We start from the raw sequence: 17560 nt of genomic DNA, 5'->3' as shown, positions 1-17560 counted from the left end.
TAAATATAAATATAAATATAAATATAAATATAAATATAAATATAAATATAAATATAAATATAAATATAAATATATGAAGTGTAACACTCATGTATCTGTGTAGCTGAACCCATTGCTCCCTCCCTCCAACCTCCTCACTGCTCCCACTGACCTCTGGAAATCTGGATTCCTTTAAACATGCCAAAGCCACTCCTTCCAGGATAATTATGGAGCAAAAAAACCCCTAAAAACAGAGCTATTTTCATTTATCACAAGTCCAGCAGAAATGCTGATGTGTTTGCTGGGTGACACAGCTGCTGTCTTGGGGCAAAATCTGTAATTTTAGGAAAGTATGAGTCTTCTGGAGTGCACTGGAGTAGAGTCCCCTCCACTCCCCAGCAGGGATTTAATTGCAGAGCAAAATTCAAAATGGAACAAAAATCCCTCCGGCCTCTGGTCACAACACTTGAGAAATTATACTTTGAAACGAGGAGATAAACAGCCCATAAAATTATCATCACATTGATGCAATGAAGCTGCAGCCAGGACAAACTGATGCCCCTGGAGCTAATGGCACTTGAGAGGGGTTTAATTACATCTGCCACATGAATTTGACACCTGCTGTGGAAAATCCCCTGTGCAGCAGCCACTCTGCAGCCACCACCCGTGCAAGGGATTTTATCCATCCATGGGCAACACGGAATGGTACCTGAAATTCTCCTGGATCTGCCACCATGGGAAACTCTCAGCATTGTTTCCATGGAATCCTGGAATGGTTTGGGTTGGAAGGGACATTGAAGCTCAGCCAGTTCCAGCCCTGCCATGGCAGGGACACCTTCCACTGTCCCAGCCTGCTCCAAGCCTGTGCCCACCCTGTGGGTCCAGGGAAACAAGAGAGGGACGGGGGGATGGAAATGCCATAACTGCACATGAAAGGATTTGCTGTCGTGGGTTTGCCATAAAGTAATAAATGTTGAATATCAAGGCCAGTTTGGAGCAACCTGGGGTAGTGGAAGGTGTTCCTGGCCGTGGCAGGGGTGGAACGAGATGATTTTTAAAGTCCCTTCCAACCCAGACCACTCTGGGATTCTGTGAATGTTGGGATTCTGTTCCTGGGCTGGACTGGAAGGGAGCTTAAATCCCATCCCATTCCAGCCCCTGCCATGGCAGGGACACCTTCCACTGTCCCAGGCTGCTCCAAGCCTCATCCAGCTTGGCCTTAGGCACAGCCAGGGATCCAGGGGCAGCCACAGCTTCTCTGGGCACCCTGTGCCAGGGCCTGCCCACCCTCCCAGGGAACAATTCCTTCCCAATATCCCACCCGTCCCTGCCCTCTGCCACCGGGAAGCCATTCCCCTTGTCCTATCACTTCACGTCCTTGTCCCCAGTCCCTCTCCAGCTCTCCTGGAGCCCCTTCAGGCTCTGGAAGGGGCTCTGAGCTCTCCCTGGAGCCTTCTCCTTCCCAGGTGAACACTCCCAGCTCTCCCAGCCTGGCTCCAGAGCTCTTGGAGCATCTCCATGGCCTCCTCTGGATTTACTCCAGCAGCTCCAAGTCCTCCCTGTGAGGATCCCAGATCTGGTTGCAGCAAGGTCTAAAGCACAAGGAACAAGACACCTGCAGCTTCCTCCTGCCTTGTGTTTACAACAGGAATGTGCTGGGACTAAAACGCTCCTCTCTTCAAAACCATTCCCCCTTGTCCTATCACTATCTGCCCTTGCAAAAATTTCATCCTGGTTTATTTTCAGGAAAACAAATGTTCAAGAGAAGATCCATACCCATCCACGGAGTTGCCCCAAAAAAGGGTGAACCTGTGCTGGAATTTCAGTCTGAGAAGAGTATTTCTTTCATGAAAAATAGTTTGACTTAATAAAGTAAAGAAAACAACCACCAAACAAAGACAGAGAAAAGGAGCCCTTGTTCCCAACTCTGATTCCATGAGCATGACCCAGTTCAGGAGATCTCCCTCTGCCAGGGCACGCGTTCATGGCAAAGCCCTGACGTCAAAGCCCCCGTATAGTGGCACAGAGTGATTCAAGACCAAGGAATAAAAGAGGAGGGAGGGGAAGGAAAAAAAAAAAAAAGGCATGTGGAGGAGACTGAGCACATTGGGATGCAATGCAGCATGTGGATGTTCCATGTGTCTCAGGGAAATTACAGAGTGTCTGCTGCTACTGATGGAACGTGCTAAAGCACTGCTGGAAAAAGAAGTGGGATTCTTTTATTGCCTTTTATTGGGATTCTAAGTCAGCTTTGCAATGGAAAATCCATGTCTTGAGGAGGCAGGGGTAGTAACTTGAGTCCTGAAGAGCTGATACATCAACACCAACTATCCCAAAGTGCAGGACTCAAGATGCTCAGCCCATGGGATACAGGGAGGAGAGCAAATCCTAAGAAGCCTGAAAGCCACTGTTTTTCTAAAGTAAACTCCAGGAAGGAAGCTCTTTCCAGTGTTAATAGGATTGCTCAATTAGCTTACTTGAAAGTTTATTAACTTGGATTCTATCTTGTTCCACCCCCCTGCCACGGGCAAGGACACCTCCCACTACCCCTGGATGCTCCAAGCCCCATCCAGCCTGGCATTGAACACTTCCAGGGTTGTGGCATGACATTTTCCTGCAAAATTTTCCCTGTAATTTTTAGCTTTTTTGGATATTTGGTAACTTTATGTTCAATTTTAAATGCTTGCACAGCCATACCCAATCCTGTCTAAACCCCTGAGCAGGGAGAGAAGTTTTTCAGTGGAGCTGAGCCCAGCTGGAATATCAGGAAACTCTCCAGAGGAGCTGAAAGCTGAGCCCACCTCAGCTCCCCAAGACCCCCAGCACTGATGGGCTCAGGAATGTCTTTGCCAGTGCTGTGCAGAATTCCTTTAAATCCCTACACCAGCAACCCAGAGAAATGTGGATAACTCATTTTGCTGTGGCACAGAACAAAGGAAAGCAAGGGTAGATTAGTATTTCTTTAATTGGATTTTTTTTAAAATAGGATCTTCACAACTTTGGTTTTCCAACTGTTCCCCTCCATTCATCAAGCAACCCCCCCAGAGGAGGCTTTCACTGGCTGGCAGGAAATGGAAGGAAGGGAGGGAGGAAGGGAAGAAGGAAGGAAGGCAGGCAGGCATCTGCAGGGAGCTGTCCTGAGGAACAGCCCAGCCTCCCTCACCCTCTGATCCCAGATCTCACTCCCTTCCCTCTCCAAAAAGGACAAGTGTCCCAGGGTGACAGCAGCCCACAGTCCTGCCTCATCCCAAAGGAATGTGCAAGCCAGAGGAGCTGGTCCTGCCAAAAAGACATCACACCCAGTAAGGGAGCCAAAGGACTTGTCCTGGGAGGGATGATGCATCAGGCAGGGAAAGCAGGATGATGGGCAACCTGAATTCCCAACTTTGAATTGCCAACCTCTCAGCCAGCAATTCCCCAAGTGCTTTAATGATGGTTGATCCCTGTTTAAAGCATAGATCCCTAAGGGATGCCCTGAGGTTACCTCAGGCAGCCTCACCCCACTCCATAATTTTAAGTGTAGGTCCTTCTCTTACAGATCACGTTTGGAAAAACAGGGAACTGGTACAGAGTGCCCAGAGAAGCTGTGGCTGCCTCTGGATCCCTGCAAGTGTCCAAGGCCAGGCTGGACAAGGTTTGGAACAACCTGGGATAGTAGAAAGTGTTCATGCCTGTGGCAGGGGTGGAATGAGATGGTCCCTCCCAACCCAAACCATTCCATGATTTCTTTATAGTCCTGCCTGTTGCCCCAAGCTCATTAATGAACACAAAACACTTTAAAGGACTCTAACATCTCCAGCCTTGAGCCTGGACCTGCCTCACCCATCACAGGCCCAAGTCCTGGCACTAAAGCCCTGGGGCAGGACATGAGGGAAGGGGACAATTCCTGCTGCAGAAGCTCTGGAGCTGGACAAAGCTCTGTGGAACACCAGCCAGGAAGAGAAGCTGAGCAAGACAGGGACAAAGCTTCTTCCAGGCAATTTCATAAAGCTCCAACTTCCTAAGTGAACTGGAGTTTCACCAATTAACCCTTCCCAAAGTGCATATGCCTGCAGCAAACAGGGGAAAAGAAAGAAAACAACCACCAGCCAAGCAGGTGTAATGGGCTGGGAAGAGATTTAAAATGCATTGGCAAGATGGATTTTTTTGGGTGCTCTCGGGATTTTCTGTAAGCTAAAAATCAGATGAGGTTGTAAAGGGGAAGGATTCTGTAGCTGCTGGTGTAGCTGGTTTATTATGTGCATCCCCTCCCAGAGCTGTTCTCAACCTGTTGGCCAAATTCAGCCACATTTTACCAAAAAGTGGAGGTCTCCCAAGATTCCACCTGGTCTGGAAGAGTGGGATCAGTGGTGGCACAGGGCCATGCCATGCACACAGCTCCCAGCTGAGGTTCCCACCTGAATGGCCACAGAGTGGGAGCTGCATCCAGAGGTGTTGCAACCTCGTTGGAAAATGGGTGGATGAAAGAAAAACCAAGATCAGTTCTCCAGAAATACTAAATAAATAAATAAATAAAGCTTTCCTCTGGTTTTCTGGGCACTTCTCATGGTCTCTCCCAACAGTTCTACCTGGCAGAAGCTTCAGCCTGAATGAGAGCAATGCGTCAAAAGCAAACCTGGGCGAGAAAACTAAATTACAGCAACTCTGCTAAAATTCCATCCAATAGGAATTTGGGGTCTCAGCATTTTTCCAAATGATACACCATAAACCCCTAAAAGCCACTGGAACATGAAGAACTGAAACATTCTCAGCCAGCTGAATTTTGCTCAGTTTTGTTCCTCTGCCCCTTTGTAAGCAATCAGTTAATTCACATTTCAGAATAAGAATGAAGAAATGCAGTTTCTCCAAGATGTTTTCACACCATGAAGACTTTTCCCAGGGCTGGATGCTGGGCTGAAATCAGTGAACTCCACAAGGGCTGTAAATCTCCTTCCTTCCCCTCATCTGTCAGAAAAACCACCACTAAAAAAACTCCCCAAAACACCCAAACCAGGAGCTGGCAGTGTTGGTGTCCCTGGTGATGTTGAAAGAACTGAAGTTTGCAGTGCAAATAATCCCTCATCTTTCCCAACTCAGTAAACATTCCCCACAACCCTTTTTTTTTTTTCCCCTCCTTTTTTTTAATCACTTCAAAGACCAAGGGTTAAAATCCAGGTGCCTGGTTTGCTGAATCATGGAATCACAGAGTGTTTGGGGTGAGAAGGGACCTTAAAAAAAGGTTAATTTAATTCTACCCCAAGAGACACTTTCCAGTGGGCCAGGGTGCTCCAAGTCCAACATGGCCTTGAACATTTCCAGGGATTCTATTCTGAGTACAGTTTCTTTCATTTTTTTGTATGGCTTAGACTCAGCAGATGCCTGGGTGCAGCACAAGCCCTCATGGAGAGGAAAACGGAAGAAAAAAGGGAAAGAAAAAAAAAGAGTATTAAAAAAAGGGGAAGTATGCAAGTGTGATGATTTCTATGATTTTTCAACTCCCCACACCAGCTTCCCCACGTGCTTTATGTCAAATCTAAATCTGAGGGAACTGGAAAAGGAAACTACTGATTTGGGCTGGGTGGGAGCAGCAAACCCAATAATTTCCTGTCTGTGGTGTGACAAACCCAGGCTCTGGGATCTGCAGGAACACCAACACCGCCTCCCACCCCACACTCCTTCCCCTCCCACCAAGACCTGTGAGCTCCATCAGATCTTCCCAGACAGATCAGATGGCTCACAGTGACAGAATTTAAAAAAAAATAAAATAGTAATAAAAAAAAAATCTTAATTGTTTTGGCCCCTAAAGAATCATCCCCACTTGAGTACAAACATTAATTGCTGTGACTGCAGCTCAGAGCTGCCTCTGTGTGTCTTTTACCTCCCCCCACCCTGAATTCCTCTGGTCATTGGCAGCTCAGCTGAATATTCCACTCAGGCTCACAAAGAGGACTTTATTTGAGCCAGGACCAATCTGAGCTCACGTAGGAGCTTCCTGGAGTCTAAAGCTGGATGTAGTAAAGGAATGATGTGGCCCCTCGTGGATCAATGTGCACGGCTGGGGTGTGTGTTCACAGCACCAGCACGCTGTCACTTAAATGTCACCAAAAATGTGCTGCCTGCAGGGTGAGCATCAGCACAGGACACAAGGGAAGGGATGAATCAAGTAGCAATATGGAAATGCAGGGAATGGGAGCAGCTCTGCTGGTCTCCTTGAGGATGCTGCTGAAGTGGAAGCATCCAGCAGGGTACCAATTCCAACTCAGAACAGCCCAAAATCCTGCCTGGATCTGGAGCAGGATTTGGTGCTCAGCAGATGCCAGGTCTCCCTCCGTGCTCACCAGCCCACTGCCTGCCAGCTGGGCAAGTTTGGCTGTTCAAAAGTAATTTTCCAGGGAAATCTGGAGCGTGCCTGCCCAAACCACAGCAAACATCACCCCCATGTGTGACAATATTTGGGCCAAGCTCTCAGCACCCAGCCCCAGAGGGAACACAACAGCTCCTTAAGTACTGAACAGCACTCAGAGTCCTCTCATGGCCATCATGCACTTGGAAAGCAACACTGAGGAATGACCAGTGCTGATTTTGAAGGAAAAACTCCTTCTCATCTCAGGGGGCAACTGATGGACAGATGAGCACCTGTGGATGTCCCAGGTGAAGGTGCCCAGGTGACATCGTGGGCACAGATTGGAGAAATGCCCCGAGCTCATGCCTGGCACCAAGTACAGATGCTCAGACACCAAATTCTGGGAAGTGTGGCTACAAGCAGAGAATCCCAGAAAACCCATGGTTTGGGTTGGAAGGGACCCCAAAGCCCATCTCATGCCATGGGCAGGGACACCTTCCACTATCCCAGGTTCATCCAACCCTGTCCAACCTGGCCTGGAACACTTCCAGGGATCCAGGGACAGCCACAGCTTCTCTGGGCAGCCTGGACCAGCCCCACATAGAGAATTCCTTCTCAATATCACACCTATCCCTGCCCTCTGCCACTAGGAAGCCATTCCCTGTGTCCTGTCCCTCCATCCCTTGTCCCCAGTCCCTCTCCAGCTCTCCTTGAGCCCCTTCAGGGTCTGGAAGGGGCTCTGACCTCTCCCTGGAGCCTTCTCATCTCCAGCTGAACATTCCCAGTTCTCCCAGCCTGGCTCCAGCCCTTGGAGCATCTCCATGGCCTCTTCTGGATTTGCTCCAGCAGCTCCATGTCCTTCCTGTGCTGGAGTCCCCAGATTTGGATGCCTCATTCCAGCAAAATCCAAAGCACAAGGAACAAGCCACCTACAAGACAAGCCCTGCAGCCTCCTCCTGCCTTGTGTTTACAACAGGAATGGGCTGGACAAGGACTGCACTTCTCTCCCATAGCCTTAAGCTGTTTCCAAGAGTTCATTCCAGTTGCAAGGCAAAGAATTTCCCCAGCCAGTCTCATGAGGGCCTGGGGTGTTTACAAGCACTGCAGAACCTCAAACACAAACCTGGGCAAATCAATGACGCTGCACTTTGTTGGTGTTTTATTCATAAATCTTTCAGGGGTCCATTAAGGAGAGGAGACTTCACAGGCAGAACAACACTAATATTTAGAATTGATCTTGCAAGGAATGGAGCTGAAGTCCTTGGAAGAAAACACAGCAAAGTCTATTTGATGGTGAAAAGAGCCCCTGGGGTGAATCGAATCCCAGACACATTTGCAGGCTGAAACCACTTTATAAAAGAGCTTAAAAGTGCTACAACCAAAACTGCATGGGACAGCTCCAGTGCCAGTCCTCAGGTGACACCTCACCCTCCCCCAGGTGACACAAAGGAGATAGTGAGGGAACAGTGGAGGTTAAACCAGCCACACAAACCTTTATCCCAGCTTCAATTCACAAAAAACCCCAAGGCTTCAGGAAATGTCAACACTGCCTGCCATTGTCAGCTGTCTGAGGACAGAGGGTTTGCTCTGACATTTATCAGTGTCAGCTCTCCTGCCCATCCCAGGTCACTACAATAGGGATGCCACCACATCACCCATCCTTAACCCCTTTTGGTCCAGAAGGACATTTATAATTCCAAATCTTGTTGGGGTTTTTTTCACTCACTTATCTATTTTCCTCAGGTACAAGTCCAAAAAGGTGCACAGTGCTCCCAGCAAACCCTGGGAGCTAGAGCTGCCTGCCACCTATACCCTGCCTGTCAAAGAATCCCAGAGAAAAATCCACATTTCCATCACAAAACTTCTCTATCCACAGACTTTCTGAATCTGGTCAGTGCACATTTAGGTCATCTGTCTTAGGCTGTGCCTCTGCCAGACACCATTTGTCCCCCCTTGCCCTGTTTCTGTCAGCTATTCCTTTATTCCCACGACCAGACAGAGCATCCCCCATACATCCCACAGAATTCCATAAACCCCACAGAGCTCCTCCCAAGCATGCTTCAAAAAAAGAAAGCAGGATTTTTTTAATTCCATGTGTTTAAAACAAGCTGACAACAACAATAACCTGCGTTCACTTCCTTCCTTCCTCTGCACCCAGTGATTTCAAACCTCGCTTTATTTTTTTTTTTATTTGTAAGTCAATAGTGGCAAAATTCCTAAAAAACCCTGAGAGAGCACCAGGAATTTCCAGTACAGACCCCAGCCCTCACTGAGCAACTAAATGCTGCTGCTCTTAAAACCTCAGCAGTTTTTTGCTTATTTTTCAGGGATGACTTTGCCAAGAACTTGGCACGGCTCAATTAACGGAGTGGCTTAATCCAGCGGGTGATGAATAACAGGGGAGCCAACAGGTCATTGCAATTCACTTGAGTTACCAGAATCCCTATCTGCTGCTTGGGCTTCCTCCAAGCCCAGCCTGCAGCAGCCACGGATTTTAATTGACTGTTCCCAAGGAGTCTGACTGCAGCAGCTCTCCATGGGATTTATGGATACCTGCAGCCCTGAAGTAAAGGAGGAGAGACTTTGCTGGACTCCTGCTTCATCCCAACAGGATATTTACTGCACTCTTTCTCCTACAAGCATCATGAAAGGGTGATGTAAATCAAGGTTTTTTTTCCCTTTTCCAAGCTCTCCTTGCTGCTGGGAGGAGAGAAGGTGATTTTTCCTGCTGTTCGCTGATGGTGAAGAGCTCCTTACCAGCATCCTACAACCACAGCGTGGCTGATCTGCTGCAGAATCCCACTAATGTCCTAAACTTCCCAAAAACTCTGGGCAGGCTGCAGAAACCTCCTTTCCAAAGGCTGTGGGACCTGTCCCAAAGGATGGAGCAGGCAAACCCCAGCCCAAGGCACTGACCTGCCTTCCTTCCTCCCCCAGCAGTGTCCAAGTGGAACAGCCCATGGGGGATCCCACAGGGAAACACAGAACTGCAAGCAAACTTTATTTTTAGGAAATTTCCTTTAAACTCACAGCAGAAAATCTGCTTGGCAGGAGAAGATTTTTTTTTTTAACGCTGAGAGATGTTGAAGTAAGGAATTAAACAGATGAACTACAGAGAAGAAAAGGTTAAAAATGCAGGGAAAGGGTTTCAATGTGGAAAAATTGCAAAATGAATTGATGTGGAGACGGGGCAGCACAGGGGCTGGATGAAGGGAGGCATTGAGGAGCACGGGAGGATGAGGAACGAGCCTTGTCCCACCCCGCTCTGCTAAACCCGACCCCGCTCAACTGGCAGGAGCTCAAAGAAGAGCCATAAAAATAATGAGAGGGCTGGAAGAGCTGACACGCAGGAAGATTAAAAGGAACTAAATACGTATAGCTTGGCTGGGTGACCAAAGCCAAAGGGAAAGGGAAGGCAAGAGCCGGAGATATCCATGGATCTGATCTGACCATCCCGGGAAGGATGGGGCTGAGCCCTCCGGGGAGCTCCATCCCCTCTTCCCCACGGCTGCCGCATTCCTTCCCTCTCATACAATCCCTAATTTAACAAGTGGAGAGGATCCGGGCAAACATTTCGGGGGGGATGGATTACGTCAGGAGCTAATTTAAGTCCTTGCCGGGCTCCAGCCCCGTGCACATGCCTGGCTTTCCATGCACGCTTCGGCCCTGGATCAGCTCCTGCATCTCCCGGCACACAGCACCGCGGGGAGCATCACTCCTTCACTCACAGGGGGGGTTTAGTACCTCTGGAAGGCTGGTTTGCTTTTTCCCCAGCCACGGAGCGCTCCACTTCAGCAAAATTTTCTGTATCTTCGGCATTAAAAAAAAAAACATCAAAAAAAAAAAAAAAACAAACCCAAACAAAACCAGAATAAAATCAAGTTTTTGGGGAGTTTGGGCGACCTGAACGAGACCCTTTGATGCGAGAGCTCGCTTCCTTTCGAAAAGCAGCGTATTTATACCCATCTCTTCCTTCCTGCGACTCCAGATAATTAATAAATCAAAACCTAAGCACGGGGCAGGTGGGAAGATGGGCTTTCCAAAAGCCACGGGCGAGCTCCGCAGCGGAGCGGGACCTGCAGCTGACAGCTCCGCTACTCCCACAGCCGCAGGCACGCGCGGGACCTCGCAATTAATATTTTATTTGAGCAATTACAGCCATCAGCCCCGGCTGCACCGCTGAGTAAACACAGGCGGGCCATAAAGAGCCGATAAAGAGACAAGGGGGTGGAGGAGGTTCGGCGGGGCCGGGCTGGGTTCCCCGCTTTCGGTAGCGAGCGAGCCCTGGACACGTTCCGGTGTTCCCACGGGTCAGGGACAAACGGGCTCTTTGTCCAGGTGTGCACCCAAAGCCACCGTGTCCCCAAGGTCCCCTCGCCCACATCACCCCCACGGATCGCCGCGAGGGCCCTCGGGAGCGCTTTGCTCGCACGGAACTTGAGGATGAAGTTTTGCTGTGAATTGTGGAGCGCCCACAAACCCGCATCGCCCTTCCCCAACCCGCGCACGGAGCTGCTCCTAATTCTGTGTAAAATCCTGGGGGATGAGATGGGGGGCTAGGGCAGGGTGTGGGGGGCTAGGGTGGGAGCTAAGGCAGAGTACTGGAGCTAGAACACAGTACTGGGATAGGATGCTGGGAGCTAAAGCACAGTACTGGGAGACAAAAGTACAGTCCTGCAGCAGGGCGCTGGAGCACTGTACTGGAGCAGGGTGCTGGGAGATAAAGCAGGGTACTGGGTCAGGGCACTGGGAGCTGGAACAGGGCACTGGAGCAGAGCGCTGGGGGCTGAACTGGGGTGGTCAGGCATTGCACTGGGCACAGTACTGGAAGTTAAAGCTGTACTGGAACAGGGTGCTGGGAGTTGAAGGAGCACTGGAACAGGGTGCTGGGAGTTGAAGGAGCACTGGAACAGGGTGCTGGGAGTTGAAGGAGCACTGGAACAGGGTGCTGGGAGTTGAAGCACTACTGGAACAGGGTGCTGGGAGTTGAAGCACTACTGGAACAGGGTGCTGGGAGTTGAAGCACTACTGGAACAGGGTGCTGGGAGTTGAAGCACTACTGGAACAGGGTGCTGGGAGTTGAAGCACTACTGGAACAGGGTGCTGGGAGTTGAAGCACTACTGGAACAGGGTGCTGGGAGTTGAAGCACTACTGGAACAGGGTGCTGGGAGTTGAAGCACTACTGGAACAGGGCGCTGAGCACTGTAAGTATACCGAGCTGGTCGGGGAGTCCCGGGGCACTCACCGAGCTTCTCGACGAGGCGCAGCATGACTCCCCCGATGTGGATCTCGCCGGTGACCCGCAGCGTGACGTCGCGGCCCAGGTCGGTGACATGGACGCTCAGCTCCCACGTCCCGTCGGCGTAGCAGCCGTCCGGCATGCGGATCCCGTCCAGCGCCATGGCCCCGGCCTCCTGCACCGGAGCGGGATTGGGATCGGGATCAGCAGCGGGATGGGCCCGGCTGTGCCCGCTCCGCGCCCCGGGGCAGCGCTGGGGGCGCGGTGGGGCGGGATCGGGGCCGCAGCACTGCCGCCGCTCCTGAGGGGCCGCGGCGGGAGGAGCAGGGCGGGAGGCGGAGGGAGGGAGGGAGGGAGAGAAGGGAGGAGGAGATGGAGGAGGAGGGGGATAATAATTAAAGGAAAAACGCGCTTGTGGCTGCCGGGCCCCTTGGCCTTTTATGGAAGTGAAGGATGGAGCAAGTGGGGGCAGCTCCAACATCCGGGAATCGCCGGGGGGCGGCCCGGCCGGGATCGGTCCGGCCCGGCTTGGGGTCGTCCCGGTCGGGCCCGGCCTGGCCCGGCTCGGCTGTACCCGGTCCGGCTCAACACAGCTCAGCTCTGCCCGGCTCAGCCCGGCCCGGCTTATCCCGGTTCGGTTCTGTCTGGTTCATCCCGGCTGGGCTTTTCCTGCCCATCCTGAAGCGGCTCAGCTCGGCCCGGCCCGGCCCGGCTCGGTATTTCCCGGCTCAGCCCAGCTCGGTATTTCCCGGCTCAACTCTGCCTGGCTCATCCTGCTCTGGCTTATCTCGGCTTGGCTCTGCCCAGCCCAGCCCCAGCACAGCTCGGCTTATCCCAGTTCAGCTCGGCCCCGCCTGGCTCGGCTCAGCCTGGCCCGCCTGGTCCCAGCTCAGCTCATCCCAGTTTATCTCATCCCAGCCCCTCTGTGCCCGGCTTTGCTCAGCCCTGCCCGGCTCTGCTGGTGGCCACTGGTGGTCCCAGCGCATCCAGAGGGGGAAATTCAGGAGGCAGCCCGGAGAGCATCCATTAGGGCTGGAGGAACCTTGGTGTGCCAAACACGTGTGGGTTCCGTGGCAGCCGTGCCCACTCCTCACCCTTTGGGGTGTTTATAAACACTGGCTCCAAATTCATAGGAAAAATTCGTCCCGTTCGGCAAAACCCTACCTTGGCATAGTAGCCCGTGCCCCCGTTGAGGCTGGGAGATGGGCTGGTTCCCTCCATCCTCATAGTCTGTGTGAATATGGGAAATGGGAACTGTCTTTAAATGAAAGGGCCTGAAACGGCACAAATGAAGGAAAAAAAAAATATTATCCGCTTCCTGTAGCTCCTCCACCCAGTGATACACACATCCCGCCAAGCAACAGCGCTTCCTGAAAATCCAACACGCGGAAGGAGCTGTGGTTTGAGATCCAGCGCTGTGGATGTATCCTGCCCCATTCCAGGTGATAGCAAGTCCCATCCCGGCAAAGCTGTGCCCGCCCTGGCAACCTCGGGGATGCTCTGCCAGCCGGCCCAGCGCTGCCTCCATTGTCATCATTCCCACGTTCCCGGTGAATGGTGGTGGCAGATTTAGGAGCATGGAATCATGGCATGGTTTGGGGTGGAAGGGACTGTAAAGACCATCTGGTTCCAGCCCCCTGCCATAGGCAGGGACACCTTCCACTAGACCAAGTTGCTTTGGCACCATACAAGCGACAAAACCTCTTAACAGGGATGGTAACATTTTTCCACTTTTCACTTTGCATTATAATGGAGATATTTATAATCGCTGTTCCTCTGCTTCAATACGTAATATACCTTTAATCCTAATAAAACCTTTCCTGAGGTCACTCTGGGCAGACTTAGCCAGGCTTTATCCAAGTGTTTTTGCTGAAGTGGCTGATGCTGCCAGAGGGAAATTGGGTGACACTGCAGCAGGTGACCTGCCCCTTCAAACCCTCCTGGGGTCCCAATCCCTGCTCAGAGGAACCCCCATTCCACCCCCCTAAATGTGGAAGCCGGAGCGTGATTTAGAGGGTGATTCTGGAGCGCAGGCGAAAGCCGGTCTGTAACAACAAAGCTTTCCCAGATGGTATCTCCGTGCTCCTCCAGCCTTGAACAATAGGGCAATAAATAGAAAGGGTTACTCTGGGCCCGGCGTGTTGGACGAGGTTCCCAGCTGATGCAATTGGATACGGCCCCGCGGAGCTGGTAACCTTTTAGTACAGCTGGCTGCACGCTGAGGAAAGGCTGCCGGCTCCTTCTGCTCCTAAACCCACTCGCAGAGTTTCCCTTTCCCTGAGGAAGCCCCTCTCCATCCCGGGGGCTCCTTTCCTATGTGGAGGGAGAGGTTCCCTGAGCTCCAGCGCTCGGCTGAGAGACAAAGCAAGGTCAAAAATGCACCGGCACAGCTCTTGCGTCAGAGGCAGCCAAGCATCCCCAGGCCTCTTCCCACTGTTTGCAGCAAGCCCTCGCTCCCTACAAGCAGCAATAGCCAAATAAGGTGCCGAAACGCGTGGCTGCTTCCATCGGGATTGGGATGATACCTACCAGACCTGCCCGCGCCGCAGCTCCCAACCCATCTCCCCCTTTTCCGTGGAAACCAGGATACTTTTCCAGTGAAATGGCTCCATGGGCATCCTTGGGAAACCAGTGCAACAATTTGCCTGTCCCCAGTTCTTTTTGTCCTTTTTTTTTTTTTTTTTTTTTTTTTTTTTTTTTTTTTTTTTTTTTTTTTTTTAAGCTTGTGACCTCTATTTTGGTTTTTAAAGTGTTATGGGCAGTTGTTGAAAGCAGCTGGCGTCCCTGCTTGGCTGCTCCGGGCAAGCCGGTCAGACTGGCTCTTCCCAGGGTGACCAGCCATGGAACTCTGCCCTGCACATGAGGGTGCCTTTGCTGGGTGGCTGGAGCTGGGAAAGCAACAGGACTGAGTGCCCAGCCTGTCTCCATACACAGAGAAAGAAATTCCCCAAATCTCTATGTAAACGAAGGCTCTGTTTCCTCAAATGCTCTGAGCACAACATGCTGTGAGCTGGTGGTGAGCAGGCTCCTGTCGCTTCTCTGCTTCACCTGGGTTTTGAGTCTCCCTGTGTGCAGCTTCTTTCTTTAAAAAAAAATGAAGTTTCTGGGAAAAACAAACAAACAAAAAAAACTAGCCGAAAAAGGAGAAATGCAGATGCTTGCTATTCCCTCCACTTTTTGTGTCTCCAACACTTCCCAGACTGTATTCTCACTTCCAGACCACTGCCACTGGTACCACTCTTCACATGGGGTTTGCAAGCTCTTTGCTTCACAAAGTCATGGAATTGCAGAATAGATTGTGTTGGAAGGGACCTTAAAGACCACCTCCTTCCAATCCCCCACCTCTTCATCCCCTTCTGCCTCCAAGCGTCTTTTGGATGCAGCCAAGGCTCCCTTTTCACAAATGACCATTTCCCGGCAGGGACAAGGTCACACTCCTGGCAAAGGAAACATGCAGGGTAACTCTGCTTCCTTGTTTATTCCTGGCCACGTTTGTTCTTCCCTGATTTTGTCATTTCAGAAGCATCCATGTGATGTGGCTCTTTTATTTTTCTGGATGTAAAGGGTGAGCCATGATGCTGTCATGGCTGTGTGTCCCAGAAATGTGCCAGCACCTGGGTTGTGCATGGAGTGAATCCAGTATTCCCATAATGAAAGGATGAAAGGTATTTGTGATGAGATCTTGAAGAGGCACAGGAGATGGGGAGGTTTAGTCTTTCTAAGTTGTGAATGTGATTTGGTTGCTCTAAACCCTGTCCAACCTTGCCTTGGACACTTCCAGGGATCCAAGGGCAGCCACAGCTTCTCTGGGCACCCTGTTCCAGGGCCTCCCCACCTTCACAGCCAGGAATTCCTTCCCAATATCCCATCTATCCCTGTCCTCTGGCAGTGGGAAGCCGTTCCCTGTGTCCTGTCCCTCCATCCCTTGTCCATGTCCCTTTTCTGATGGCCAAAGCCACATGGGATGAAGTCAGGGACCAAGATTCAACGCTGATCCTTCATGCCCAAAGGTTACAAAATCATAGAATAGAATCCTGGAATAGTTTGGGTTGGAAAGGACCTTAAAAATAATCCCTACCCCTGCTGCCATGGGCAGGGACACCTTCCATAGACCAGGTCACTCCAAGCCTGTCCAGCCTGGCCTGGAACACTTCCAGGGCATCCACAGCTTCTCCTGGCAGCATCTGGAACAAATCCCAGGCTGCAAGAGATAGCTACCCTGAGATAAGAGGCACAAAGCTGGATTGAGGTGCCTCCTCCTTGGCAAGTGAAGCTGAGGTTTCAAGGCCCTACAGCTACAAATTCCCCTCTCATTTTCCTGCCTCTAATTCCTGAAATCAGCCACGGTGCACTGGAGCCTGCCAGGCTTGTGCTGCAGGACAAACCTCCCTGCAGGGCTCTTCTCTGTCCCCTCTTCACCTTCTTGCCCAGGTATTTGGGTTAATTAAGCTCTGGAAGCCTCAGGCTGGGAGGTTTTCTGCTCTGCAATCAGCTCTTTATAACACAGCACTCCACTGGTTCTCTGTGTGTCAGGCATTGGTTTCCTGCTGACATTAATTCCTGTGCTGTCATTTATCTTTCAGCTTTTTTCTGTGTCCTTCTGATGTTTCCAGCTGCCAGGAGTGACCTCCACTGAGTGTGACTCTTGCTTTGGCCCACACAGGAAGCAACGTGCCCCAAATCATTTTCTGGTCGGTTGTCCTCAGTGTCAGGAGTGTCCTTAAATTTTGTGTCCTTCTGGAAGGGCTGGCAGGTTCTAGAGCATCCTAAAGCATCACTTTGAGCCAAAGGGAGTTGTTAACTGAACACTTGAATTCATGTGATGGAGAATTTGGCTAAATCCCAGGTAAATTCTCCTAAAAGCTGATTCATTCCCCAGGGCTGCAAAATCTCCTTGCACCTCCCTGCCTGGTGCCTGAGTGTCTCCCAAGAGCCATGCCCAGGAATCCCTCCCAGTGCTGATCTTCCTTTGCATCACCTGTGCCTGACTGATGGTTTTGGGACTGCTCATCATCCTCACCTTGTGACTTCCCGTGGTAAATGTTGCACATGGATGCAGGAGTTTGTCCCTCTCAAGTGCTGCTGTCCACAACCATCTTTTCATCTCCAGAACCCTCAGGGATGTTGGACCATTGCCTCCATCCAACCCAAAGGCTCAAACATGTCCCACACCCCCTGTTCTCCCACAATATGCAACATATTAAACCACTTTCTATTGTCCATCAGATTTTTTGAGCCTTTGCCACTCCCATTCTGGCTTTTCTCCACCTCCAGAAGGCCTCCTATTCTTCTGCCTTTACAAATACCAAGTCCAGGCTGGAAGGCTGAATTTCTCCCATGGAGCTGGGGCTCAAAGAAAATCCAAATGTCAGGCAACACTCAATCACCATCCCTGGGGCTGGTGACTCTGGGGTGTCAGAAGTAACACCCTGAATCATTTATTCACTGTTAGTCAGCAAGAAGAAACACCAAAAATCCCAAATAATTCATCTGATGGATCTGACATTTCTCTGGCCGGATAGTGTGAAACATCTATTTGGGAACGATTTGCTGGAGGGAGAAAAAAAAAAAAATCCCCAAATTCCACCATCAATTATTCACAGCTGCTCTTCAGACCCTTTTGGGGGAAGCCACTTGATGGGAAGTGGAGCTGTGGGAACTCACCCTGTGCTGGCACCCAGCACCCTGCAGGTCTCCCAGTGAAGGAGGGAGGGAAAACTGCCCCCAGCACCCTGTGTGATTCCAAAGGGACAGCCCCACACCCTGCACCACCCGGTGCTGCAGCATCTGCCCAGCCCTGGCACCGACCCACCCCGTTATCTCCTCAGCCCCAGCTCTTCCCTCCCCAACCGTTTGGGAAATTGGCTCCCAGCCCATCAGTGTTCCCTCTCTGAGGGGGAGGTGAAGCTGCTATGGCAGGCTTTTTTAGGGAACTGAGGCCTGGGGCATCCCTGAGACACTCTGGACAGCTCACACTCTATGTGTTCTGGTGCTGCTCTGGAGCTTGGCAAAAAAAATC

The 17560-nt window shown here is 51.1% G+C and overlaps 1 protein-coding gene across 2 annotated transcripts in view; it reads right to left on the bottom strand.

Moving 5' to 3' along the window:
• FERMT2 (FERM domain containing kindlin 2) overlaps nucleotides 1-12449 on the bottom strand; it is a 51138-nt gene extending 38689 nt beyond the window's left edge. For both annotated transcript variants that reach the window (XM_062495823.1, XM_062495824.1), the window contains exon 1: nucleotides 11548-12449. In XM_062495823.1, coding sequence (XP_062351807.1) covers nucleotides 11548-12022 — 475 coding nt within the window. In that variant the 5' untranslated portion in view covers nucleotides 12023-12449. The remainder of the gene's footprint in view (nucleotides 1-11547) is intronic.
• Nucleotides 12450-17560: the final 5111 nt, after the last annotated feature.

This window comes from Cinclus cinclus, chromosome 6, assembly GCF_963662255.1.
Source record: "Cinclus cinclus chromosome 6, bCinCin1.1, whole genome shotgun sequence".
Classification (NCBI taxonomy): domain Eukaryota; kingdom Metazoa; phylum Chordata; class Aves; order Passeriformes; family Cinclidae; genus Cinclus; species Cinclus cinclus.
Note: the sequence above shows the minus strand (reverse complement) of the source record. Positions and strands in the feature narration are given on the sequence as shown.